Source organism: Piliocolobus tephrosceles, chromosome 6, assembly GCF_002776525.5.
Source record: "Piliocolobus tephrosceles isolate RC106 chromosome 6, ASM277652v3, whole genome shotgun sequence".
In the NCBI taxonomy this organism is placed as follows: domain Eukaryota; kingdom Metazoa; phylum Chordata; class Mammalia; order Primates; family Cercopithecidae; genus Piliocolobus; species Piliocolobus tephrosceles.
The window spans coordinates 147,053,208-147,077,327 of record NC_045439.1 but is presented as its reverse complement, the minus strand read 5'-3'; the positions used below and the strand labels follow the sequence as shown (position 1 = coordinate 147,077,327).

At 59.4% G+C, this 24,120-nt stretch overlaps 1 protein-coding gene across 1 annotated transcript in view; it reads left to right on the top strand.

The window, feature by feature from the left end:
* Positions 1–237: 237 nt before the first annotated feature.
* SPTBN5 (spectrin beta, non-erythrocytic 5) overlaps positions 238–24,120 on the top strand; it is a 46,291-nt gene continuing 22,408 nt past the window's right edge. Inside the window, exons 1-32 of the mRNA XM_031935732.1 lie at positions 238–330; positions 766–797; positions 1,113–1,341; positions 1,562–1,729; positions 4,429–4,545; positions 6,500–6,657; positions 7,159–7,387; positions 8,235–8,866; positions 10,793–10,931; positions 11,052–11,284; positions 11,538–11,691; positions 11,806–12,006; positions 12,119–12,328; positions 13,041–13,235; positions 13,936–14,088; positions 14,382–14,512; positions 14,747–14,986; positions 15,325–15,612; positions 16,581–16,821; positions 16,974–17,113; positions 17,275–17,374; positions 18,013–18,183; positions 18,675–18,839; positions 19,242–19,456; positions 19,816–20,002; positions 20,249–20,449; positions 20,685–20,801; positions 21,827–21,984; positions 22,365–22,500; positions 22,759–22,904; positions 23,719–23,833; positions 23,926–24,036. Of these exons, the coding sequence (XP_031791592.1) occupies positions 238–330; positions 766–797; positions 1,113–1,341; positions 1,562–1,729; positions 4,429–4,545; positions 6,500–6,657; positions 7,159–7,387; positions 8,235–8,866; positions 10,793–10,931; positions 11,052–11,284; positions 11,538–11,691; positions 11,806–12,006; positions 12,119–12,328; positions 13,041–13,235; positions 13,936–14,088; positions 14,382–14,512; positions 14,747–14,986; positions 15,325–15,612; positions 16,581–16,821; positions 16,974–17,113; positions 17,275–17,374; positions 18,013–18,183; positions 18,675–18,839; positions 19,242–19,456; positions 19,816–20,002; positions 20,249–20,449; positions 20,685–20,801; positions 21,827–21,984; positions 22,365–22,500; positions 22,759–22,904; positions 23,719–23,833; positions 23,926–24,036 (5,805 nt within the window). The remainder of the gene's footprint in view (positions 331–765; positions 798–1,112; positions 1,342–1,561; positions 1,730–4,428; positions 4,546–6,499; positions 6,658–7,158; positions 7,388–8,234; positions 8,867–10,792; positions 10,932–11,051; positions 11,285–11,537; positions 11,692–11,805; positions 12,007–12,118; positions 12,329–13,040; positions 13,236–13,935; positions 14,089–14,381; positions 14,513–14,746; positions 14,987–15,324; positions 15,613–16,580; positions 16,822–16,973; positions 17,114–17,274; positions 17,375–18,012; positions 18,184–18,674; positions 18,840–19,241; positions 19,457–19,815; positions 20,003–20,248; positions 20,450–20,684; positions 20,802–21,826; positions 21,985–22,364; positions 22,501–22,758; positions 22,905–23,718; positions 23,834–23,925; positions 24,037–24,120) is intronic.

The following is a 24,120-nucleotide window of genomic DNA, read 5'->3' as shown; positions in this document are numbered from 1 at the left end:
GAGGGGATAGACGCCCACCAGCTCCCTGTGCACCCCTGCCTCCGAGCCCTGGGTCACGGCCAGCTCTGTGGAGCCAAGTTAACACCATGTCTCTCATTTTGGAGGAGACTCCACAGCCCTAGCAGTTCCAGGTCGCCCCTTCCTCCGGGGAGCCTACCCTTCAGCCCCAGGCTCGGCAGGCTGCACCTCTGGCAGGGCCTAGAAAGCCAAGCGCAGGGTGTGTGAGGCCCTCAGTCTATGGGCCGTTCCCTGGGGGTGAATGAGAAGACCATGGCCCAGGACGCGCCCTCATACCCTCGCCCTGGGTGCTCAGAGAGAGGCCCCACGACGGTACAGAGGCCAGCCTCAGATTGGGAAGTGCATCCACAGGCTTCCCACAGAGGCTCTGCCCTTTGGTGCCTCCTACGCAAACTGCAGCACCCCCACAGAGCTCCAACCCGGGGTGGCAGGACCACCCCAAGGGCCTCTGCGTCCTGGGAGCCAGGACCCCCACCTGGAGTTGGGGAAGTTGCTGGCGGGGAAGGGAGGATGATGAAGGAGGAGATCATCTGGCAATGGCCCTGGAGCATTCTTGAGCCACCCCCTCCCAGTCTGGGCCACGCCCTGTGGCAGGTGGGAGGACAATGTCGCCTGTGTGCCGTCACCCCAGCACGCTGGCTCAAGGGGAGGGCTGTGGTGCAGTCGCACTCCAGCCTCGGCCTCTCCTGATGTCCCTCTCCCTCCCTGCACAACCCCTGCTATCTACCATCTCCATCCATCCAGCAGGGTCGCCGCCACAGGACCCCGGCATCACCAAGGTAAGCAGTTTCCCGTCTTCCTTCCACCTGCTCCAGTCACTGCAGTAGAGGGACCTGGCAGCAGGGGCTCTGAAAAGAAGAATCTGGAAGGTGGGGTGGGGCAAAGGGGACCCTGGGACATTCAAGCACAGGGGGTCAGAAGCACTGGCCCTTACCTGGCTGGTCTCCAAGCTGCAACTGCCATGAAATGTGAGGACAGTCTGGCAAGGCAGGACCCCAGGCCCCTGGCAGAAGGGCCATCTCGATTCACATCATCCCCTAACCTGCATGCCCTCCAGGTTTAGGGGGCCGTCCAGCAGTTCCTTGTCCCCAAAGGGCTGCAGGCCTGATGGCTGGTCAGCCCCACAGTCCCCGGGAGCTCCTCAGAGCTGCAGGGCGCTGCAGCGGGAGGCCCAGCACGGACCTCCGGGCCCCGCCCAGTCCAAGTCTCACCATGGACTCTCAGTATGAGACGGGCCACATTCGCAAGCTGCAGGCCCGGCACATGCAGATGCAGGAGAAGACTTTCACCAAGTGGATCAACAACGTCTTCCAGTGCGGCCAGGTGAGTATAGCCAGCTATGACCCACAGCCCACCCGTACCATGCCCCCAGCTCTGGCCAGTGGCCCTCGGGGGTGAGCTGTGGGGTCATCTGCCTGAGGCCAAGCTGAGGCCAGAGCTCCTCCTTCCAAGGCAGCTGCTCTGGGTCGCACCTCTCAGGTCCCAGGATGGGAGGACAGGTGAGGCTGGGCTGACCCCATACCTGCCGCTGTCCCCTCCCTAGGTGGGCATCAAGATCCGGAACCTGTACACAGAGCTGGCTGATGGCATCCACCTCCTGCGGCTGCTGGAGCTTATCTCAGGGGAGGCCCTGCCACCCCCCAGCCGGGGCCGCCTGCGCGTGCACTTCCTGGAGAACAGCAGCCGAGCCCTGGCCTTCCTCAGGGCCAAGGTGGGCCCCAGGGAAAGGGGTCTGGGATGGTGCTGGGGCAGGCAGCTGGGACAGGCTGAACTATTGGGTCACCTTTCCTGGGCCAGGTCACAGGGCAGAGCAGAGGAGCTGGGGCCTGAGTACAGGGTGAGCGGCTGGGACACAGAGGAGCAGAAGCCAAGCCCTCCTCGCACAGCACCCCTGACCTGGAGAGCACCCAGCTGGCCGCGGCAGGAGCAATCCATGTCCCTACTGGGGTAGAAAATGTCACTCTTTCATAAGAGAGACTCACAGGATTCTAGGCCGAAAGAATCTTAGGCTTTTCATTTCACAGATGAGAAAACAGAGGCCCTGAATTATTTACCAGGCAAGATCAGTGGTTAACCAGCCAGCAGAGCCCAGATGTGGGGCCATGGTGGGCTGGCATCGAGTGGGAAACAGAGGGAAGAGACCCGGACACTAAGACGGCAGGTGGGGAAGAGGAGCAGGGCCTGTCTTGGAGAAGGAGGGAGGAGGCCTCAGCAAATGCGGGGAGCCAGAGTTACCTGAAAGAAAGGGACAGGTCAAGGAGATGGCCGCTAAAAGGAAGCCGGAGCTCGAGGGACAGAGGGACCCTCATGGCCAGGGTGAGGGGCTTGTGCAGGGGTGGGGTGGAGCAAAGGGATCATTGGGAACCGGGAAACATGAAGACCAAGGGCTCCTGGAGGTGGCTGTCCCTGGAGGCTGTGAAGTCACTGAGCTGGGCTTGGCTGGATGGAGCCTGACTGTGCATTTCCATCACTATGTCCTGGAGTGGAGCTTCTGTCCAGCCTCCTGGGGAACTGGTGTGTGGGAGGAAAGCCAGGGAGGGGAGAAACCCAAGCAAAGGGAAGGGGAGCGACTGCTGTCCTGAGCAGGTGCAAGAGCAGAACTCGGCCGGCTGCAGAATGCTGGGCCCTAGCTGATCCGGGGACAATGACCCTGTGAGCCAGTCATCTCCCCTCCAGGAACCTGGGAAGGGTGTAAGTTCCATAGCCTTTGTCAGAGGCATTGCAGCTCTCCCTAAGCTTTAATATACAGCATGTCACTGATACCTATGAGGGGGGCATCCTCGTCTCCATACACACAGGAGGCAACTGTGGTCTGGAAAGGATGAGGGAGTTGCTGCAAACACACGGGGAATGTGTGGCAGAACGAGGGATGCACTCACTTATGGAGACGCTCCCATGCCCTGGGCATTCTATGCAGACACTGGGCTACACTAAGCAAAGCCCAGACCCCACCTCGAGGCATCTGGCTTCAATGGGAGACAGGTTCATTGAACCCAGATCAGCGGTGTGCTGGTAAATGTTTAACAAATGATTCTCTGGGGAAAATAAAAGCTCCAGTGTGCTGCATTCGCTGATCCTGTGGCGTTAATACCCCCAGCACGGTGAGTTGAAGTCACCAGCGTGACATCGCTCAATAGGAAGTCGGGAGGATGGGCTCTCAGGAGCTGGGAGGAGCAGACAAACACCCCGCTCCCCAGAGGCTCCAACTCTAAGGCAAGGTGATTGACATGCCAGGTGGAATCCTTTAGAGACCAGCCGGATATACCAAAGCTTACCCAGGGGACACCCAGGGCTGCAGCTCCTCCCACAGGGCTGGTAGTGGCCGGGTGAAGCCAGTTGCCCTTCAGGTCTTAGGGAACGTCTCACTCCTTTTCTTTCTCCATTCGGTACTTACTGATCGATTCCCTGCTGTGTGCCACTCCACTAGGAAACATCAGAAAACAAAGTCAAGATCCTCACTTGAGCAGGGCAAGGGGATCGAGTGTGTATTTGGGTGGGAGAAATAGTCTTTAGGTTTCTATGTTAAATAAAGTGGTCAGGCTAGACAACATCTGAGTGAAGAGTCAAAGGCAGGGAGGTGAATAGCCATGCAGATATCTGGGAGGATACTTTCAGACAGCAGGCACGGCCGTGCAAAGGCCTGAAGTCCTGTGCTTAGAATTCCACGTAACTACAAGAATCCGATGGGCTTGGAGCTGTGTGGTTCCACAGAGAGGAAGATGGAGCCAGAGGGAGCTGAGGGCCAGACCATGTGGGGCTTCTCCCCTTGACTCACCCATCCTCCCTGTCCAAGTGGCAAGATGTAGGGCAGAGGAGTCTCAACGCTGGTGTACTTAAGAGCCACCCAAGGTGTTGTTCAAGTGCAAATTCTCAGGCTCTGGCCCAAGGCCGTCTGACTGGGTGGAGCCTGGGAGTCTGGATTTATAGCTGGCCGTGTTGGAGCTGGAACAGATGAAGAAGGCTGAGATCTGGGTGTGAGCCCAGGGACCCAGCCACCCCTGGATATCCCAGGACACCCTGGGAGATGGAGGCAGACAGTTGCTATTGTCTGTTGGGCTCACACATTGACTGTTATGACCCCTCATTTCCAAACCCTGTAGCTGAACCGCTGATTTTGGCCCAGGTCTACCTGTAGCCCACACACATGGAGTCCCCCTGCTCTAGGGGCCCAGCCCAGTTCACCAGGTTGGGGCTTCACCCAGGTGGGCTTGAGGCCATGGCTCCAACCAGGCGGGATGCCTTTGCTTTCCTGGACTTATCCCCTGCCTGCTTCTCCCTAGGGGACCTCCCGGCTGGGGCAGGATAGATTCCAGGACCCTCCCATCCCGCAGCTGGCACCCTAAGCTTTTGGTGACTAAGTCCTTTCTGGACATGGGCTTCATGGCTTAGCCCAGCCAACTGTGCCCACAGGTGCCAATACCACTCATCGGGCCAGAGAACATCGTGGATGGAGACCAGACACTCATCCTGGGACTCATCTGGGTTATCATTCTGCGTTTCCAGATCTCCCACATCTCCTTGGACAAGGTATGGCTCAGTCCCCAGCACCCAGCACCTGGTGACTCAGCCCAGCCCTCGCCTCACCTCAGAAGTTCCATGTAACTTTTATGATTCCCATAGATCTTGGAAACTGCAAAGTCAATATTCACTCTTCAACCATGAGTGAAGAACCCAGGATCCCAGAGATACTGTAACGTTGTAATATGCTGAAGTGAGGGCCAGGGCCATGGGCTTCAAACCAGGTCTGGGCAAGTCATTCACTAGGGAGGGTTCATGGTCACTGCCAGCACCCACTTTCACCCCTGTGTGTTGCTCCCCACTTGGCACGGAGGCTCTGTAACTTCCATTATACCACAATGTACTGCTGGGAGAAATGCAACGTGTGGAGGGAGTCCCAGCTCTGGAGGTTTACAGAGTCCCTGGCACCCTGCAGAACAAAGACAGCATTTCTTTCATGGCCCCCCGCTTCCTCCATTCTACCTCTTTCCCCCGCACTGGATCAGAAAGACTATAAACTCTTTGTGGCACAGGCCTGTAGTCCCAGCTCTCGGGAGGCTCAAGTGGGAAGATAAACTGAGCCCAGGATGTCGAGGGTGTGGTGAGCCGTGATCGCACCACTGCACTCCAGCCTGGGTCACAGAGTGAGACCCTGTCTCAAAAGAAAAAAAAAAAAGAGTCCTTATACTTATCCTTTTTCATAGTTTCATGATTTCCAAACTGCCACCTAAAACTCAATTCTAGCAGGTAAGGAAAGTCAACCTGGAGAATGAAACGCTCATGAAAAGAAGCCACACATCTGGCACAAGTCCAGGACGGCCTGGAAACTCGGGCCTGAGCCCCAGGAGGGCAGGAGAATTGTGTGTCTGCAGGGCTGCGCATCTATTTGAAGGTTGAAGGGGCGGATGAATTTCTAACTGACCTCAAGCCCTTTCAGGAAGCCATACTCACCTCCCCAGGCCCCCGGCCAGTTTCAGGTGCCCCCTGCAGCCTAGGCCCCTGGGAGCAGCACCGTCTCTGCCTGTCTGCAACCCCCTCTGGCCCTGCTTGCTGCTGACTCAGATGTGTTTGGGCTCAGGCTAGCCCTGCTCCCTCACAAACCATCCCAGCATTTTCCCTAGTTCCGTCTGCTGGCCTAGCCCCATCACGCAGGGTACTGGAGCCTGACCTCACTAGGACCCAGGGCCTTGAGACTCCACTCCCCGTCATGTGGGCACCATGCATGTCCTTCCTACCCAAGCTCTGGGGCCCAGAGGGCAGGGGAAGTGCAGCCTGCTGAACCTTGATATTTTGAGTTTATAAACAGGAAGTGAGGCTGGGCGTGGTGGCTCACACCTGTAATCCCAGCACTTTGGGAGGCCAAGGCAGGCGGATCACTTGAGATCAGGAGTTTGAGACCAGCCTGGCCAACATACTGAAACTTCGTCTCTACTAAAATACAAAAAGTTAGCCGGGCATAGTGGTGTGTCCCTGTCATCCCAGTTACTAGGGAGGCTGAGGCAGGAGAATTGCTTGAACCCGGGAGGTGGAAGTTGCAATGAGCCGAGATCGCACCACTGCACTCCAGCCCATAACATCCGGCCTGGCTCACAGAAAGCCTGCAGTGACGGGACCCAGTCTCATGAAACCCAGCCACAATCCCATGAGCCCGAGGTCAGTTAGCACAGCACCTGACCCATCAGAGGGCTCAAAAAACGGGAGCTGTTGCTGTGTGGTCACCTGTGGTCATGCAAAGCCAGTGCCACTGCAGCGATGGCTTTCCCTTGCTCCACTTCTTTGGAAGGCCCGTCGCTGTCACCCCCAACCCCTGCCCACCGTGGATGAAATTGGGTAAAATCAGATACTCTAAAGAGAGGAAAGTCACACTGACCCCGGGCCGGGAGAAGCGGAATCCGGCTGTGGCCAGCCTGCCTCTCCCAGTCTGTAGGCTGTCTGCCTCCCCACCCCGTCCTTGTATGGTGAACCCGCTGCCCTGTCCTGCCAGGAGGAGTTTGGGGCCAGCGCAGCCCTGATGTCCACCAAGGAAGCCCTACTGGTCTGGTGCCAGCGGAAGACAGCCAGCTACGCCAACGTGAACATTACCGATTTCTCCCGAAGCTGGAGCGATGGGCTGGGCTTCAATGCCCTCATCCATGCACACAGGTGTGACTCCACCCTCCTCAGGAGGCCTCCGCCCACTGGGCCAACGACGCCTGGGTTTGAGTCCTCAGCCTGCCCATTGTCCCACACCTCTAGGCTTGAAGGAGGGAAAGTGGACACAGATGTAGAAGGGGCTGATGTCTGAGTCCCTGCTCTGGGTTAGCCCCTTTCCCTTCCCTAGACAATGCCATGAGATTGGCCAAGTTTACCTTTGACCCCAGTCTTTTGCACTTCCTGTGCCCCTCAATTCTATTCATGTTCTTCACCCTGGCAGCACTTGCCCTTTGGAGGTTCCCCCAGCCCCCCAGCCTGGTCCCTGTGCTGAATGAACCCTCCTCTTTCTCTGTCAGAGTCCTACTCCTTCAGCAGGGCCTCAGATAACTATTGGGAAAATGAGTTCACAAGATGTGAATGGCCAATAGGAGCATGAGTGCATTTAAGAATCTACTGAAAGGAAAGCAATAGGTTCCTGCTGGTGAAGAGCCCTTCTTGCTCTCTTTCCAGGCCAGACCTGTTGGACTACAGCTCCCTGCGTCCAGACCGCCCACTGCACAACCTTGCCTTTGCTTTCCTGGTGGCTGAGCAGGAGCTGGGCATCGCTCAGCTGCTGGACCCCGAGGACGTGGCAGCCACACAGCCAGATGAGCGCTCCATCATGACCTATGTCTCCCTCTACTACCACTACTGCTCCCGCCTGCATCAGGGGCAGACTGTCCAGAGGAGACTCACTAAGGTGGGGGAGAAAGGAGGGGTGGGGTGAGCAAGGGCTCCAGAGGCAGACAGGCCTAAGCCTGAAGCCTGCCCTGCCACGTACTAGCTGCGTGGCCTTGGCCAAGTCACCCGGCTTCACTGTGCACCCTCTATCACATGGAGATGATGGTGCCTGGATAACAGAGGGCCTTGTGAGTGTTCCAGGGAGCACGGGTAATGGGCCCAGCATGGTGTCTGGCATACAAGGGAAGCCAGGGGAGGAATGGCCCCTCCTGGGCCTCTCCCTTCTCGTGGACTCTCAGGCTATTAAGCTTCTAATGGGATTAAAAGGCTTAGAGAGCCAGGATTCTGCAAGGACAGGCACAGAAGAGGCTCTGCCGGCTGGGGCTACACAGAGTTCATGTTTCTGGGGGGCTTTCTTACTCTCTGGACGCGATGGCAGAGGCTGAGGCCTGGAAGTGCTCTTCTCAGGGTGGGTATCTCAGTTGGGGTGTGGGTCGGGGGGACACAGGCCAAGGGCTGTGAGCTGCTTTGTGGGGTAGGGGGTGCAGGGAAGGGAAAGGCGGCCTAGAAAAAGAACAGCAGCCTGAAGGGTCTCAACCCCCACCAGTGAGGCCAAATGGGTAAAACAAGAGGAGGAAGGCAGGATAGCCTCACCCTCAGTCATGGAGAGGGGCCCCAAGCTCCTGGATCTGAGTGTGCAATGCAAGCAAACCCGGTTCTCTGGGGTGGGGGTACCACCACTTCAAAGGATCTTCGGCTCAGAGAAGTAGCTTACAGCCCACCTGGGGAACTCTGGCTGGCACTCAGTGTCCATTCCAGGGCCTGTCCCGAGAAGGACCCTGACCCCTTCCTACACCCTCCACCAGATCCTGCTTCAGCTCCAGGAGACAGAGGCGCTACAGACCCAGTATGAGCAGCTGGTGGCCGACCTGCTATGCTGGATTGCAGAGAAGCAGGCGCAGCTGGAGGCGCGGGATTTCCCAGATTCGCTGCCCGCCATGCGGCAGCTACTGGCAGCATTCACCGTGTTCCGCACCCAGGAGAAGCCACCCCGGCTGCAGCAGCGAGGGGCTGCAGAGGCCCTGCTCTTTCGGCTACAGACAGCACTCCAAGCCCAGAACCGCAGGCTCTTCCTGCCTCATGAGGGCCTGGGCCTTGCAGAGCTGTCCCAGTGCTGGGCAGGGCTGGAATGGGCAGAGGCCGCAAGGAGCCAGGCCCTGCAGCAGAGGCTACTGCAGCTGGAGCGGCTAGAAACCCTGGCCCGGCGCTTCCAGCGCAAGGCAGCTCTCCGGGAGAGTTTCCTTAAGGATGCAGAGCAGGTGCTGGACCAGGCCAGAGCCCTGCCAGCCAGCCTGGCCACGGTGGAGGCAGCCGTCCAGAGGCTGGGCATGCTAGAGGCTGGCATCCTGCCCCAGGAGGGGCGCTTCCAGGCCCTGGCTGAGATTGCAGACATCCTCCAGCAGGAGCAGTACCACAGCTGGGCAGATGTGGCCCGCAGGTGAGCCCCAGCACATGAACTCTCCTCACAACTGGCTGAGACTCTCCTACCACACCCCCCATCCTTCCATGTCATGTGCCCATTCTTTGCCAGAGAGGAGAGGGGTGATTTATGGGTTCAGGGCTCCCTCTACAAAGATCTATCTCCCAGTGATGCTTGCAAGTCCACCATCAGTAATTCATCCCTATTGGTAAAGCACTTTCTAGGTAGCCTCTGATTCATCCACTAAACAAGAATTTATTGAGTGTCTACTATGTCCCACACACTGTGCTAGCTGCTGAAGATTTAGTAGAGAAGAGGACAAACAAAAATTCCCTCCCTCATGAACTTACACACTACTAAGGAAAACAGACAAATAAGAAAAATTCATAGCATGTGGTGATAAAGAAATAATAATAATGAAGGAGAGGCCGGGCACAGGGGCTCACGCCTGTGATCCCAGCACTTTGGGAGGCCGAGGTAGGAGGATGACCTGAGGTCAGGAGCTCAAGACAGCCTGGCCAACATAGTGAAACCCCGTTTCTACTAAAAAATACAAAAATTAGCCAGGCGCGGTGGCGGGCACCTGTAATCCCAGCTACTCGGGAGGCTGAGGCAGGAGAGTCGCTTGGACCCGGGAGGCAGAGTTTGCAATGAACAGAGATGGCACCATTGCACTCCAGCCTGGGCAACAGAGTGAGACTCCATCTCCAAAAAAATAATAATAATAATGATAATAATAACAATAAAGAGGAGAGGGGAATATGAGGTGCTAAGGTTGAGTAGCTAGAGGGGATTCACTGGGAAGTTGACTTCCAAGTAAAGACCAGAAAGAAGTGGGTAGCTGGCCATGCAGACATGGGAAACAGAGTATTCTAGGCAGAGGAAACGGCAAATGCAGTGTCCTTTCAGGTGAGCGCATGCCTAGCAGGTTTGAAAAATAGCCTGAAGGCCAGTGTTGGCCAAAGTGAACAAGTGGCAGGAACTGAGGTCAGGCGGGCACAGGGGTGAGGGGTGGGGATGGAGGTCAAGCCCGGCTTTGCAGGTTACAGTAACGATTTGGTTTTTACTCAGAGATGGGAAATTAGTGGAGGACTTGAGCAGAGGAGTGACACAATCTGACTTTTGTTTTGTGATGCTCACCTGGATGTCATGTTGGGAATAGATCCAAGGGGCAGAGGCAGAAACAGAGACACCAGTTACAAAGCTATTGCAGTAATCCAGGACGGAGCAGCAGTAGTGATAAGGGGTGAGGTTCTGGATAGATTTTGCAGACAGTGCCAAGTAGAATTTGCGGACAGATCAGACGTGGCCTGTGAGAAAATCAGTTATCAAGATGTTAGGCCGGGCCTGGTGACTCACGCCTGCAATCCCAGCACTTTGGGAGGCCAAGGCAGGTGGATCACCTGAGGTCATGAGTTCAAGATCAGCCTGGCCAACATGGTGAAACCCATCTCTACTGAAAATACAAAAATTAGCCAGGCATGGTGGCCCATGCCTGTAATCCCAGCTACTGAGGTGGCTGAGGCAGGAAAGTCACCTGAACCTGGGAGGTGGAGGTTGCAGTGAGCCAAGATTGCACCACTGCATTCCAGCCTGGGTGACAGAGCAGATTCTGTCTCAAAAAAAAAAAAAAAAAAAGATTTTAGTCTGGACACCTGGAAGGATGGAGTTTTCATCAACTGAGATGGGGACTGCATGCAAGGTAGGGGGCCCTGACAGCCTGATCCTTCCAGGCCTCCTTCTGGCTTCTCTGCGTGTGTCCAAAGATAGGACACACTGCCCCTACCACCCCCTGCCAGGATGCTCTCAGAGTCCACAGGCCTTGCCCCAGCCACAGAGGTCAGACTCCTCCAGGGCAGCCAAGCCCCACCACAGACCGGGAACCCTGAAGTAGCTTCCCTGCCCCAACCCAGAGGAGACCTCCCTTGTTCTCACGTCCTCCAGGCAGGAGGAAGTCACCCTGCGCTGGCAGAGGCTCCTTCAGCGTCTACAGAGGCAGAGGAAGCAGGTGGCAGACATGCAGGCTGTGCTGAGCCTGCTGCAGGAGGTGGAGGCTGCCTCCCACCAGCTGGAGGAGCTGCAGGTGGGCACTGGACCAGCAGGCCCTTGGGAAACACAGCAGGAGGGGGGACTTCCCCAGTGCCAGTGCTCAGAGGGACCCAGCACTTTGGGACCACTGCAGTGACCACTCATCTCTGGCCAGGGGCCGGCCAGGTCCACCGCCTGTGGGCAGCAGCTGGCAGAAGTGGTGGAGCTGCTGCAGAGGCATGACCTGCTGGAGGCCCAAGTCTCGGCCCACGGAGCCCATGTGAGCCATCTTGCCCAGCAGACAGCAGAGCTGGACTCCTCCCTGGGCACCAGTGTGGAGGTGCTGCAGGCCAAGGCCAAGACACTGGCCCAGCTCCACCAGAGCCTGGTGGCTCTTGTCAGGGCCCGGTAAGAGACTGCCCCAACTCTTTCACCTTTCCCAAAACTTTTCCGTAACCCAGATTATCTCCTGCCCAGGTTAAAGTACTGTTGGCCTGGCAGTTTTCTCCATACTGACCCTCACTTCCAAAGCCTCTGTCTCACCTGTTGAGACATCCAGGGAAAAGAAGAATCCTAAGGGGAGTGCCTAACGCCGGAGGGGAACCCACCGCCCATGCCTCACTACTCCCCATGTCCTTCAGTGGTCCCTACTGTCCCTCAGGCGGGCCCTGCTGGAGCAGACCCTACAGCGGGCAGAGTTCCTGTGCAACTGTGAAGAGGAGGAAGCCTGGCTGAAGGAGTGCGGACAGCGGGTGGGGAATGCGGTCCTGGGCCGGGATCTCAGCCAGATCGCAGGCACCCTGCAGAAACACAAGGTGGCAGCTCCCCGTGCACGCCCGCCAGTCGCTAGCGCTGCACCCTTCCCTCTCGGCCCCCCGGGCCCTCCCCTGTTCTTCCTTCACTGAGCCCCCTGCTCTGCCCGCCGCTAGGCCCTGGAAGCTGAGGTCCACCGCCACCAGGCCGTGTGCGTAGATCTCGTGCGGAGGGGACGCGACCTCAGCGCCCGCAGCCCTCTGACGCAGCCGGATCCCGGGGAACGGGCAGAGGCGGTGCAGGGCGCGTGGCAGCTGCTTCAGACCCGGGTGGTGGAGCGGGGCGCACGGCTGCAGACAGCCCTGCTGGTCCTGCAGGTAGCGGGGCGGGGTGGGGCCGGGACCCGGCGAGGCGGGGATGGGGGTGCCGGAACCTGCCAGCGCTCAGCCGCGCCCCTTCATCCGCACACCCCCCGACCCCCTGCCGCAGTACTTCGCAGACGCGGCGGAGGCGGCTTCGTGGCTGCGCGAGCGGAGATCCTCGCTGGAGAGAGCGTCCTGCGGTCAAGACCAGGCGGCCGCGGAGACGCTGCTGCGGCGCCACGTGCGGTTGGAGCGCGTCCTGCGCGCCTTCGCGGCGGAGCTGCGGCGGCTGGAGGAGGAGGCGCGGGCGGCCTCGGCCCGGGCGTCGTTGTTCACGGTGCGGACGGGGGACAGGGAAGGTCGCCTGGTCTCCCTTGCTCTACTGCCGCTGGGCCACACAGAGGACAAAAATGGGAGGTCCTTTGTGGCCTCTGGCCTGGAATTCGTGGCCTTCCCGTGGCTGTGGGTGTCCCTCACCCTAGTCCTCAGGGGCATCTCACCTGTTGACCTAGCCCAGAAGTAGTGGAATCCCGTCTGCCCACGCCAATCGAGGGCGTCCAAATACAGCCTGGCCTGGCTCCCGTTGCTGGCAGTTTCAGAGCGTTAAGCAGTTTCCTCCAGGAAGGTTCCCTCTACTTTCATCCAGGCTAGTAGTTACCCTTCAGCTCTATTTGGCTGTCCCTCCTGACTTAGCCCTCCTTGTTGGTTTGGACTCATCACTGCCTCAGACTGACTTCTGATGCCCCTTGTTCAGTTCATTGAGCCCCCAAAGTTCTTTAAAACACGTACAGCTTGGCTCACAGCCCCCATTCAAGAAGCTGTGTGTAGCACGTGATGTGGGAATCAAAGCCATCAGATCCTGTGCTCACATTTGGCCCCTCGACTCTCAGCCCCAAGGCAGCTTCCTGTCCCCCAGACCCATGTCCCACACACCCTTCGAGCTACAGCTCAGGCCCTCCAGGTCTCAGGGCACAGAGGCAGGGTGGCCTGGCCAAAGCCCCTGCTGCTTGATGGGGCCCTCTCTAGACACGCTGCCCTCTGTCACACAGGTGAAGTCCGCCCTAAGCCCTCCAGGAGAAAGCCTGAGGAACCCAGGGCCCTGGAGTGAGGCTTCCTGCCACCCTGGGGAGGCCTGGAAGATGGCTTTCCCAGCTGAGCCTGACCCTGACTTTGATCCCAACACCATACTCCAGACACAGGACCACTTGGGTCAGGACTATGAGAGTGTGCGGGCCCTGGCAGAGGTAACACTTCTTTTTCAAGAAACGCTCGAGTCCTTACCCTATGCCAGCAACTCCTTCGCAATGATCCCAGGGGAGAAGGCAGTGACTGACATGTTCCCTGTCCTCAAGGAGCTTTTATCATGGCCAAGAAGATGTTAGACAACTCATTAGATGCGGGTGTGATGGGATCACATGAGAAGGTAGCCCAGGTCAGGCTGGAGGTCAGGGAAGACACCTTGGAGGGAAGGACTTTTAAGCTGAGGCTTGAATGAGAAACAGAAAGCAGGTAAACCCAGGGGTGCTAGCCAGGACCTGTGCAAAGGTAGGAAGGGGGCCCAGTGGAGGAAGGGAAGACCCGGGTGCCTGCAGCACAGATGCTGGGGAGGCCATGGCCAGAGGAGAGACTAGAAAGGCAGGTGGGGGTGGAGCAGGCAGAGGGAGCGGTGTGGATTTCACCTAAGAGCAGAGCTGGCACTGCGGGGTTTCAGCAGGGCAAGGCCAGACAGGAGCACACCGCCTAGTCCCTTTACCCTACCCTAAGCCCTTGCCAGCTCCCTCCAGGTGGTGCCAAGAGGCCTCTGAGAGAGGATGTGGGGCCCAGCAGTGAGGCAGGGACGCTTTCTGGCCCTGACCCTGGGCTCTGCTGGTGGGCTGGCATGGGGAGGAGCACCCCTTTGACCTTCCCCGACCCTCACCCCAGCCTTGGGTCACCTCTCCCCAGCGCCGCAGGGCCCGGTTGGAGGAGGCCATGGCCCTGTTTAGCTTCTGCAGTTCCTGTAGGGACCTCCAGTTGTGGCTGGAGAAGCACACAGCGCTGCTCCAAAGGGTGCAGCCCCAGGCTGACATCCTGGAAGTCACACAGCTCAAATATGAGGTACAGCCCTGGGAGCTTGGCACCTCCTCCTCGCCTTGCCCCTGCCTCCCTGTGGTCCGCTGCTGTAACTCAGTTGTCCAATTTAACTACCGTCCTGCCTGGGGGAGGGGAGTAGAGAGCTGGCCTGAATTTCCAGGGCCTCCTGGCCCTTAAGACTCAGATGGCTGTCCTTCCAGGGGCAGGCAACGTGGGCACCCCGGTAGCAGAGAGGACCACTGAGGTACATCATAGGCTTGAGGGGAGTGTGGAAAAGAAAAAGCCCCCCAAGAGGCCTGGGTCCTCCTTTTCCCTAGAACTCCCTCACTGCCCTGGCTGTGGGAAAGGGCCTTTGGGCTGAGGTCAGCAGCTCTGCTGAGCAACTGAGGCAGAGATATCCTGGGAACTCCACACAAATCCAACGACAGCAGGAGGAACTGAGCCAGAGGTGAGAACGAGGCAGGAGGGCAGGTGGTGAGGCAGGCGGACACAATGCCCAGCCTGGGCCTGACTCACCTGCCTCCCACCGTGCCAGGTGGAGAGGCTGGACATGTCCGAGGCACAGGGAAGGGGCAAGGGACAGCCAGTGTGGCAGCTTCTGTCGTGTGAGGCTCTGGCCAAGGCTCCGGGATGGATGGGGAGGTGTCCCTGTGGTGGAGACAACCTCATACCCTCTGCCCAGGTGGGGGCAGTTGGAGGCCCTGAAGAGGGAGAAGGCCGTGCAGCTGGCACACAGTGCGGAAGTGTGCAGTTTTCTGCAGGAGTGTGGACCCACACAGGTCCAGTTGCAAGACGTGCTCCTCCAGCTGGAGGCCCTGCAGCCGGGGAGCTCAGAGGACACCCGCCACACCCTGCAGCTGGCCCAGAAGAAGACCCTGGTGCTGGAGAGGAGGGTCCACCTCCTCCAAAGGGTGGTCATAAAGTACGGCCAGTGCAGTGGTGGCACTGGGAGGCAGTGACGACCATGGGAAGGCATGGGCAGGGCAGTGAAATGAGAAGGGACAGAAACTGGGCTGGGGAGAGGACAGTTAGGAGGGGCTGTCAGAAGCCCCTGGCAAAGGTGGGCGGGGGATGATCAGCAGAAAATGCTCCTGGGAACAGGAAGAGCCCTATGTTCTTGCTGCCCCCAGGTCAAGGGTGGGGTGGGCCATTCAGAGTCACCAGCACTCTCCCTGGGGGTGCAGGTTTGGGAAGAGGACATGCGCCTGGGCGCTGGGCCTAGGACAGGGCACTGACTGGACAGCACACCCTGTCTCCCAGGGTCGAGGAGTCAGGCCACGCAGAGAGCCAGCCTCTGCAAGGACAGGTGGAGACACTGCAGGGGCTGCTGAAGCAAGTACAGGAACGAGTGGCCCAACAGGCCCGGGGCCAGGCTGAGGCTCAGGCCCGGCAGACCTTCCTGCAAGAGAACCAGGAACTGCTACTGTGGGCAGAGAGTATCCAGGCTCAGCTGCGCAGCAAGGAGGAGTCAGTGGATGTGGCCTCGGCTCAGCGGCTGCTGAGGGAGCACCAAGACCTGCTGGAGGAGATCCACCTGTGGCAGGAGAGGTCAGGACAGGAGGGCAGAAGGGGTGTGCTTTGGGCTGGGCCCAGGGCTCTGGGCTCCGGGCTCTGAGTTCAGGCCCAGAAAGAGCATGCAGGAAATAGTGTGATTTCCCCGGGGAGGGGCCCAGACTGGTTGGCATCTGGCATGGTGCTTGAGGACTGGGTCAGGCAGCCTGTATGCTTTAAGGAGAGACCCAGGACACTGAGCTGCCTGGGAGGCTCTCTCCAGCCCAGGCCTGGCTGGCCCCTTCCAGGTGGGCCCAATGCGTTGCTTTCAATCAGGGCATCTAGCCTCCGCTGCCATCCTGGGTAACACGGACCCCACTGGCCCCTAAGTGGAATGACTCAGGACCCACCCATGGGTCTGAGATACCCACCTCCTCAGTCAGGCGGTGCCTCTCCTCCTGCAGGGACGATGTTATGGGCTGGCAGGCAGGCAAGGCCACCAGGGACAGTCCACCGGCTGTGCCCCACCTGAGGGCACTTGGCAGGTGGTCAAGTGGGCACTGAAATGCATCTGGTCCTCAGCTTGCCAGACTCCAGTACCTGGTTCAGGGCTGCAGCAGCTCAGAGGAAGTAGAGCCTTGCTCTAATTCACACAAGGGTGTTACCTGTTCCCAAGCCACCCGCTGAAAGGGGCACCTTTTCTAATTGTTCAGAGGCTCCATGGGGGCTTGCAGTGGCCCTGGGATCAGGTGCTTGTGTGGCTTGTGTGATTTTTCTGTCTTGCACTGTGCTGCCTCCGCATGTCCTCTAGGCCAGGCATTGGCCGTTGACAGTCCACACTTAAGGACGGCCAGCTGGAGCTGGTGGGAGCTTGGGAACCCCTGCATCCTAAGCACTCTGCTGGGCCTATCACATTCAGTGTCTCATTCATGCTCCAAGATGCATGAACCCTGGAGGTGAGAGGAGGGGGAGGCTGACAAGGGGGGCCTGCTGGGGTTTGACTCTCTGCCTGTCATCCTGGTCAGGCTGCAGCAGCTGGACGCTCAGAGCCAGCCCATGGCAGCCTTGGACTGCCCAGACTCCCAAGAGGTGGCCAACACTCTGAGGCTCCTGGGGCAGCAGGGCCAGGAGCTGATGGCTGTGTGGGAGCAGAGGCAGCAGTGGCTGCAGGAGGGGCTGGAGCTGCAGAAGTTTGGCCGAGAAGTGGATGGTTTCACTGCCACCTGTGCCAACCACGAGTCCTGGCTGCACCTGGACAACCTTGGGGTATGGAGCAGGAATGTGAAGCTAGGCTGTCACTCCCTGTCACTGGAGGGCGCTCCTCCCCTTGGGTCCGGAAGCTGGGCTGGGACAGTGGCGAGTGAGATGGTCCTGACCCCCACCCTCCCAGGCATGACCTCAGGTCTCTGCACTCCCAGGAGGACGTGAGGGAGGCCCTGAGCCTGCTGCAGCAGCACCGGGAGTTTGGGCGGCTCCTGAGCACCCTGGGGCCTCGAGCAGAGGCTCTGCAGGCACATGGCGAGAAGCTGGTTCGGACCCAGCACCCAGCTGCACACATGTGAGCCTGGCCTCAGTCTGCAGCACCCGCAGACGACCCTTTCTCAGCCTGCACAGACGGCCGCCCTGGGGCTGGGAGAGTAGGGGGTGAGGGGAGAGTGCACCCCGCGCTGCGGTGGGAGTCCTCTCCCATGCCCTCCTCCAACTCCCCCGGCCCTCCAGGGTCAGAGAGCAACTGCAGAGTGTCCAGGCACAGTGGACCAGGCTCCAGGGGAGGAGTGAGCAGAGGCGGAGGCAGCTGCTGGCTTCCCTCCAGCTCCAGGTGAGGGGCAGGGCCCAGGGCGCATGCGGCCTCCCTGAGAAGAAGGCCTGAGACCACGCAGAGCTCTGTGCAGCCTACAGAGCACTTCCCTCACATGCTGTGTCATTCATCCTCTCAACACCTTGTGTGAGGCAGGCAGCACAGCTCAGGTTTTTCCTGATGAGGAAAACTGGGGCTGTGACCACGCCACCCTCAGACGCAGGGCTGGACCTGATATCTGGGCCTCGGAACTAAGCCCACGCTCCCTCTCCTCCTGCCACGTCCTTTCGCCCAGTGCTTTCGGCCACACTTTAGGGTCTTGCACAGGTCATGGCACCAGCTGCCAGTCTTGGCTCTGTCCAATGTTTGCTCAGTCCCCACAGCAGAGCAGGGCTGGGGGCTCCCTGAGCTCCCTTATATTTGGAGAGGTGCAGCCATAGGGGATCTGATGTGGGCTAGAGCAGCAAGGACCCGACAGGCGTTCCTCCTCTCTAGGCACAGCCCTTCTGCCCCACATGGGGAGCAGCAACCTCAGGCCCCACCCAGAACCAGCTCTGGTCCCGCTTTTCCCCATGGGGGATCCCTTCCCTTAGAGGTAGGTCCTTGCAGCAGCCCCCACCCCCGTGCTCTGAGACCCACTCCCGCCCGGTTCTTGGCAGGAGTGGAAGCGGGATGTGGCGGAGCTGATGCAGTGGATGGAGGACAAGGGGCTGATGGTGGCACATGAGCCCTCCGGAGCACGCAGAAACATTCTGCGGACACTCAAGCGGCACGAAGCAGCTGAGAGCGAGCTTCTCGCCACCCGCAGACACGTGGAGGCCCTGCAGCAGGTGGGGGACACGGGACAGAGAGTGCAGAGCCTCCTCGTCTTCAAATTCCCAACCCTACTGCACCACCTGTTTTCATGGAAGAGTCTTTGAAGGAAGAATCCGCCTCAGCTTGAACTTAGAACCTCCCTCCCCAAGCCTCCTTGATGCTGCTGCCATCCTCTTGGCACCCAAACCAGTCCCAAAGCTGCCGCCATCCTTCCCCGCCCCCTCAACTCTCCGTGGCAAGTCCCAGAGCTGACCACCTCTACCACAACACGGCTTTCCCCAGCCACCAACCTAATGCCGGCTCACCTCACTCCATTTGCAGGGGTCAGAGGAAAGCCCTCCTACCTGCACTTTTGGGGCCACATGAACTGCTTTCGTCCAGGCAGCCTGTGGAATGCAGCTGTGGCCAGCCCCTCACCTCCACTGCCACCCAGGTCCAGCCTGCTGCGGCCACTGGTGGTACCAGCAGCTCAGCCAAACTCCCTGGGCCTTTCTCTCCACTCCAGGTTGGGAGAGCGCTGTTGAGTAGGAGGCCCGGCGGCCAGGAGGACATACAGACTAGGCTTCAAGGCCTGAGGAGCAGGTGGGAAGCCTTGAACCGCAAGATGACTGAGCGTGGGGACGAGCTCCGACAGGCTGGACAGCAGGAGCAGCTCCTGAGGCAGCTTCAGGTCCACTGGGAAGAGGGACAGGGCACAAGAGGGAGACGGAGTCCAGTCTGAGCTGGACAGAATGGGGAGGGAGAAGTCTGGGTGTTCTGCTGACCCTGGCTCTGCAGCCTTTGGAGGCCTCTGGCCTAGGACAAGCTGAGCGTGGCTTTCCCCTCAGTCGGCCAATACAGGATTCTCTCCTGTGTGCCCAGCGTGTGGTCAGCACAGCTTGAGTCCCCCAGGGAGAAAGAAGCGTGAGGGAACAGGGGAAGATTGGGCACTTCTGGTTGGGGGTCGGCAGTGGTGGGGACAGAGGTCCCTGGCGAACCTGGTCCTGCAAATCCTACAGTCCCAGAGCCCGGGAAGGCCACTTGCTGTGCTATACACGGAGAGCCTAATGCAGCTTCCTGCGTCCCTCCCCAGGATGCAAAGGAGCAGCTGGAGCAGCTTGAGGGGGCCCTGCAGGGTTCAGAAACGGGGCAGGACCTGCGCTCCAGCCGGAAGCTACAGAGACGGCACCACCAGCTGGAGAGTGAGAGCCAGACCCTGGCCGCCAAGATGGCTGCCCTCGCCTCCCAGGCCTGTAACATGGCCGCCTCCCCGGCCATCCTGGAAGAGACCCAGAAGCACCTCCGGAGGTGGGGCCTGTCCTCCCACTCACCTGTGTGTCACTCCCCCGTGTGAATTTAAGTTCCCACAAGGTGGCATCCACAGGACCCGGGTGTCTAGACTTCCTCTCTTATGGGTAGAGTCATTCTGGATGGGAGAGTCGGAGACCCCATTATACATCCTCAGCAGGACCCCCACAGTGCGGTCAGGCAAGTCATCTAGGCCATGAGGTGGGGCCCTGGCGCCCTTCCGCTGCCTCTCTTTGTCAGATGGGGCTTTGTTCTGTTCCCTGGTCTTATTCTTCACGGGCCCTGGCTGGGCCAAGGGAAGAACCAGGAGCCTTATCCTCACTCTGTTCCCAACCTCTCCCATCTCTTCCTCCTCCTAGGCTGGAGCTTCTGCAGGGGCATCTGGCCATGCGGGGCCTACAGCTGCAGGCCTCCGTGGAGCTGCACCAGTTCTGTGACCTGAGCAACATGGAGCTGTCATGGGTGGCTGAGCACATGCCCTGCAGCAACCCCACCTGCTATGCCGAGTGCTTGAATGATGTCCAGAGCCTTCACTGCAAGCACAAGGTAATAGCCCTCTTCTTCCTACCTGATTCCGGACGTCCGCTTCCCAGACCTTAGAAACCCTCTGCCCCTACTCAGGTGTCCTGGCCTCTAAGCCCTCCCCACTGGGTATCCCAATTTCCAAATCTCTGCCCCAGCTATTTTGACCCTGGGGATCTTGCCATGATTGGGGCCTGGAGCCACATCCATGGCTCTGCTCCAGACGTCCCTGGATTAAGAGCAGCAGCCTCTCAAGCCGCTCTGTGGCAGGAGCTCCAGGTGGAGGTAAAAGCTCACCAGGGGCAGGTGCAATGGGTGCTGAGTTCTGGGCGGAGCCTGGCAGCTTCAGGGCACCCCCAAGCCCCACACATCGTGGAGCAGTGCCAGGAGCTGGAAGACCGCTGGGCGGAGCTGGAGAGGGCATGTGAGGCGCGGGCCCGGTGTCTGCAGCAGGCTGTCACTTTCCAGCAGGTAGGATGCAGGGAGGTGGGGTTGGGGGACGAGGCAAAAGTCAGGGCTTCTTGAGGGGCCACCTGTGGGACTCTCAGGGAGGCGGGTCAGTGGGGGCTCTGGGCCGGGAGCTGATGGGTGCCCTTATGGGCACAGAAGCCCCTTTGTGTAGCACGCTGGAGAGCAGGGGCAGATGTCTCCAGGGCTGATGGAGAGTCCTGAGATCCTCTAGGTGAGTCGGCCCCACTCTTGGCAGTACTTTCTGGATGTATCAGAGCTGGAGGGCTGGGTGAAGGCGAAGCAGCCGCTGGTGAGCAGTCAGGACTATGGCAGAGACGAGGCAGCCACCCTCAGGCTCATTAAGAAGCACCAGGTACCACGTCCTGAGCCTCCCCTCCAGTGTGGCTTGGGTGATGATGGACCACAGGGAGAGGGCTCTCACCCCCCTCTCTCAGAGGCACGGAGCCCTGCTCTTGCTTCCTGGAGACACAGCCCCATCCCCACTGCCCACCCAGATCCCACAGTGCCCCTTCTTCCAAGGCGACCGGGGCACTGTCATGTACACGCTTTCTCCCTTCATCTTCTTATGAGTCTTGCCTCTCCGTGTGGCTTTGGGGTTTCTCTGCCTCCTCTTGCTTCCTCTCTACCCCACCCCTCGCACTATTCTCCTCTGTCAAGGTCACCTGCCCAGCCTGCTCCATATCTCCCTCAGGTTTAGTCCTCCCAGGCTTTGCCTCTCATCCTTAGAGCTAACTAAATGCCCTTCCTGAAGCCGACCTTCTCCCACAAACATCCCCTGGCTGAACGGAGGGAGGTCTTGAAGTCCCCTTCCTCACTCCTGAATTCGGACTCCCAGAACCACACAAGCTCCAAAGCCTGGAGCCCACAGCAGTCCCGGTTCCTGCTGTCACTGAAGTGTTCTCCTGTCTGGGCATGTTTTCTGCACAGCCCCAGTTCCAGTGTGTTCTGCGACAGGACCTTCAGAGAACCTTTTCTAAAGACCTGTAGCCTTGGCCTCACAGAGCACCCCCCACCCCGTTATACTGGACAGCTTGCTTAATTCTGCCTCTCTCTTCTACATGGATGTTGGGGTTCAGTCTAATGCCTCCTGTGCCCTCCCTTCCTTGGCCCAGATTAGCCAGCATTCACCTTTCCCTGCTAAATAATGAGCCCTCAGTGGGCATAGACCAGGTGTTCACTTTATGGAACAATAAGTCCTTACTCCATCAGTGATGGGTAGATGGATGCTGGGTGGGCGGATGGATGAGTTGAGGTAGATGGATGGCTGTGTGAGTGGTGGGTGAATGGATGAGGATTGGTGACTAGATGGGTGGGGGACGGACAGGTGGGTGGATGAGTCACCAGGCTGAGCCTGGCGTGGGTCCTCGTTCATCACAGGCTCTACGGGAGGAACTAACCATTTGCTGGAGCTCCATGGAGGAGCTTGACCAGAGGGTCCAAACGCTTACTGGCCCTGAAGCCCCTGAGCAGCAGCGTGTGGCGCGGGAGAGGCTCTGGGAGCAGCTGCAGGCACTGCAGGAGTTGGCGGTCACACGGTGAGGGCACCGTACCCCCTTTCATCAGTGGGTACAGGGGGCCTAGCCACAGCTGACTGTTTCCGTGCCATGGCCCTAAGTCGAGAACCCGTGACCCCAGGCTGTAGTGAGGTGCTGGGAGAAAGGTATGCGTTGCTCACCTCTTTCCATAAATTCTTCAGTGAGGCCCCACAACTCCCTGCTGTCCATCTCCCCGTGTCCACACCCTCCTCTGCCCCTACACTTGCCCTGCTGTGCCTACTACTGCCTGAATCACGAGCTGCAGGCTTGGACAGAGACCATGAGTAACCCCATTCTTCAGATTGGCCCCTCTGGCTGGCCTGGCTGGCCCCCGGGGGGCAGGCAACTCACTTCTGGGGAACCACGGGCTGTCACCACAGGGACCGGGAACTGGAGGGGGCCCTGAAGCTGCACGAGTTCCTGAGGGAGACGGAGGACCTGCAGAGCTGGCTGGCACGCCAGAAGCAGGCGGCCAAAGGAGGGGAGAGCCCGGGGGAGGACCCCGAGCACACCCTGGTGAGAAGAGGGCCAGGGTCAAGGAGGGTGTCCTGGGGCAGAGCCTGTGCGGTGGGAAGCTGGCCCTGACAGGGCAGAGGGAGAAGGTGGTGCTGAGCGGTGAGCCCTGGCTGAGGCGGACCTCCTGAGTGGAGCGGGCAGACGCCATAGCCGTCCAAGCCCACATCACCCAGTTGGGCACTGAGGTGCCTGGATTCCCAGGCTGCTTGCCGCCTAACCATTCGGGGGCCACCCTGTCACCCACTCCCGTCTTCTCAGCACCTCTGCACCAAGTTTGCAAAGTTTCAGCGCCAAGTGGAGATGGGCGGCCAGCGGGTGGCCGCCTGCCGGCTGCTGGCGGAGAGCCTGCTAGCGCGTGGGCACAGTGCTGGCCCCATGGTGCGTCAGAGGCAGCAGGATCTGCAGTGAGTGCCCAGTGGGCCAGGCCAGTATGGGGTGTGGGGGAAGGAGCTGGGCAGGCAGGGCCCAGAGTAGTAAGAGAGGATGGCATGCTGTGAGGGCCACACTGGCCCAGGCTGCCCACGGGGCTCTGCAGGGGGCCTAGCTCTGGAGGAGCTGAGCCCGCCACAGGCTCTGGACGGTGAAGGGAGGTGAGGCTGGGTGTGCAGGTCAGAGTCCTGCTCCCGGGACTGAGGGCAGGAGCTGTAGGAAGATGGTGGGGCCGGATGTCAGGGCCTTCCCCTGAGCTGTCCCAGCTCCCGTGCTCAACTAGGGACAGCTCATGCCTCATGTCGTTCCTAGTTGAGGCTGATTTGGATCCACTCCCAGCCTGTGAGCTTTCAGGCAAGGTCATGACTCGCTCATAACCCCTAGCCCAGAGCCTGGTCTGGCAGAAGCCTTAGGAGCTCAGCAAGTTGCGGAGTTAATGCGGAATGGAGAGATGTGACCCTCTGCCCACAAAGCGTCTGTAATCATAATCTGGGTGACGTGCCATAAATCAAAGCACAAGATGTAAGGAGTGTCGCAGAGCACAGATACCATTCAGTGCCCAGCATTACAGCAGCAAAACACGGAATTCATGGTAAAGCTAGAAGACAGGCTCCCGGGAAGAAAAGTGCGTAGGCAGGGCCATAGGCGGGAGAGGTTTTAAGGAGGAGGAGCTTCGGGCAAGTTCCGATACAACCCAGAGAGGACAGGGCTGACCAGACCTAGCAACGAGGGAGGAACGAGGCAGCCCAGCGGCTGATCCCCTGCTGGTCTTCCACACGCCATGGGCAGGGCCACCTGGTCGGAGCTGTGGGAGCTGACCCAGGCCCGAGGCCACGCGCTCCGAGATGCCGAGACCACCCTCAGAGTTCACAGAGATCTCATGGAAGTCTTCACCCGGGTCAAGGTGTGAGCTGGAGGGGTTGCTAGAAGTGGATACACTCCAGGCTCAGTGCCCACCCTCCATTCCTCATCTCGTTGGCATTCTCCCTTCCTCAGGAGAAAGCCGCGAGCCTCCCCAACAATGTGGCACGGGACCTGCGTGGGCTGGAGGCCCAGCTGAGGAGCCACCAGGGGCTGGAGCGAGAACTCGTGGGCACCAAGCAGCAGGTGAGCCCAGCTGGCTGCCTCTCCGACCCAGGCCCCTGCAGCCCCCTCAGGCTAGCCTGCCTGTTCCTCTAGATTTCCCACTGT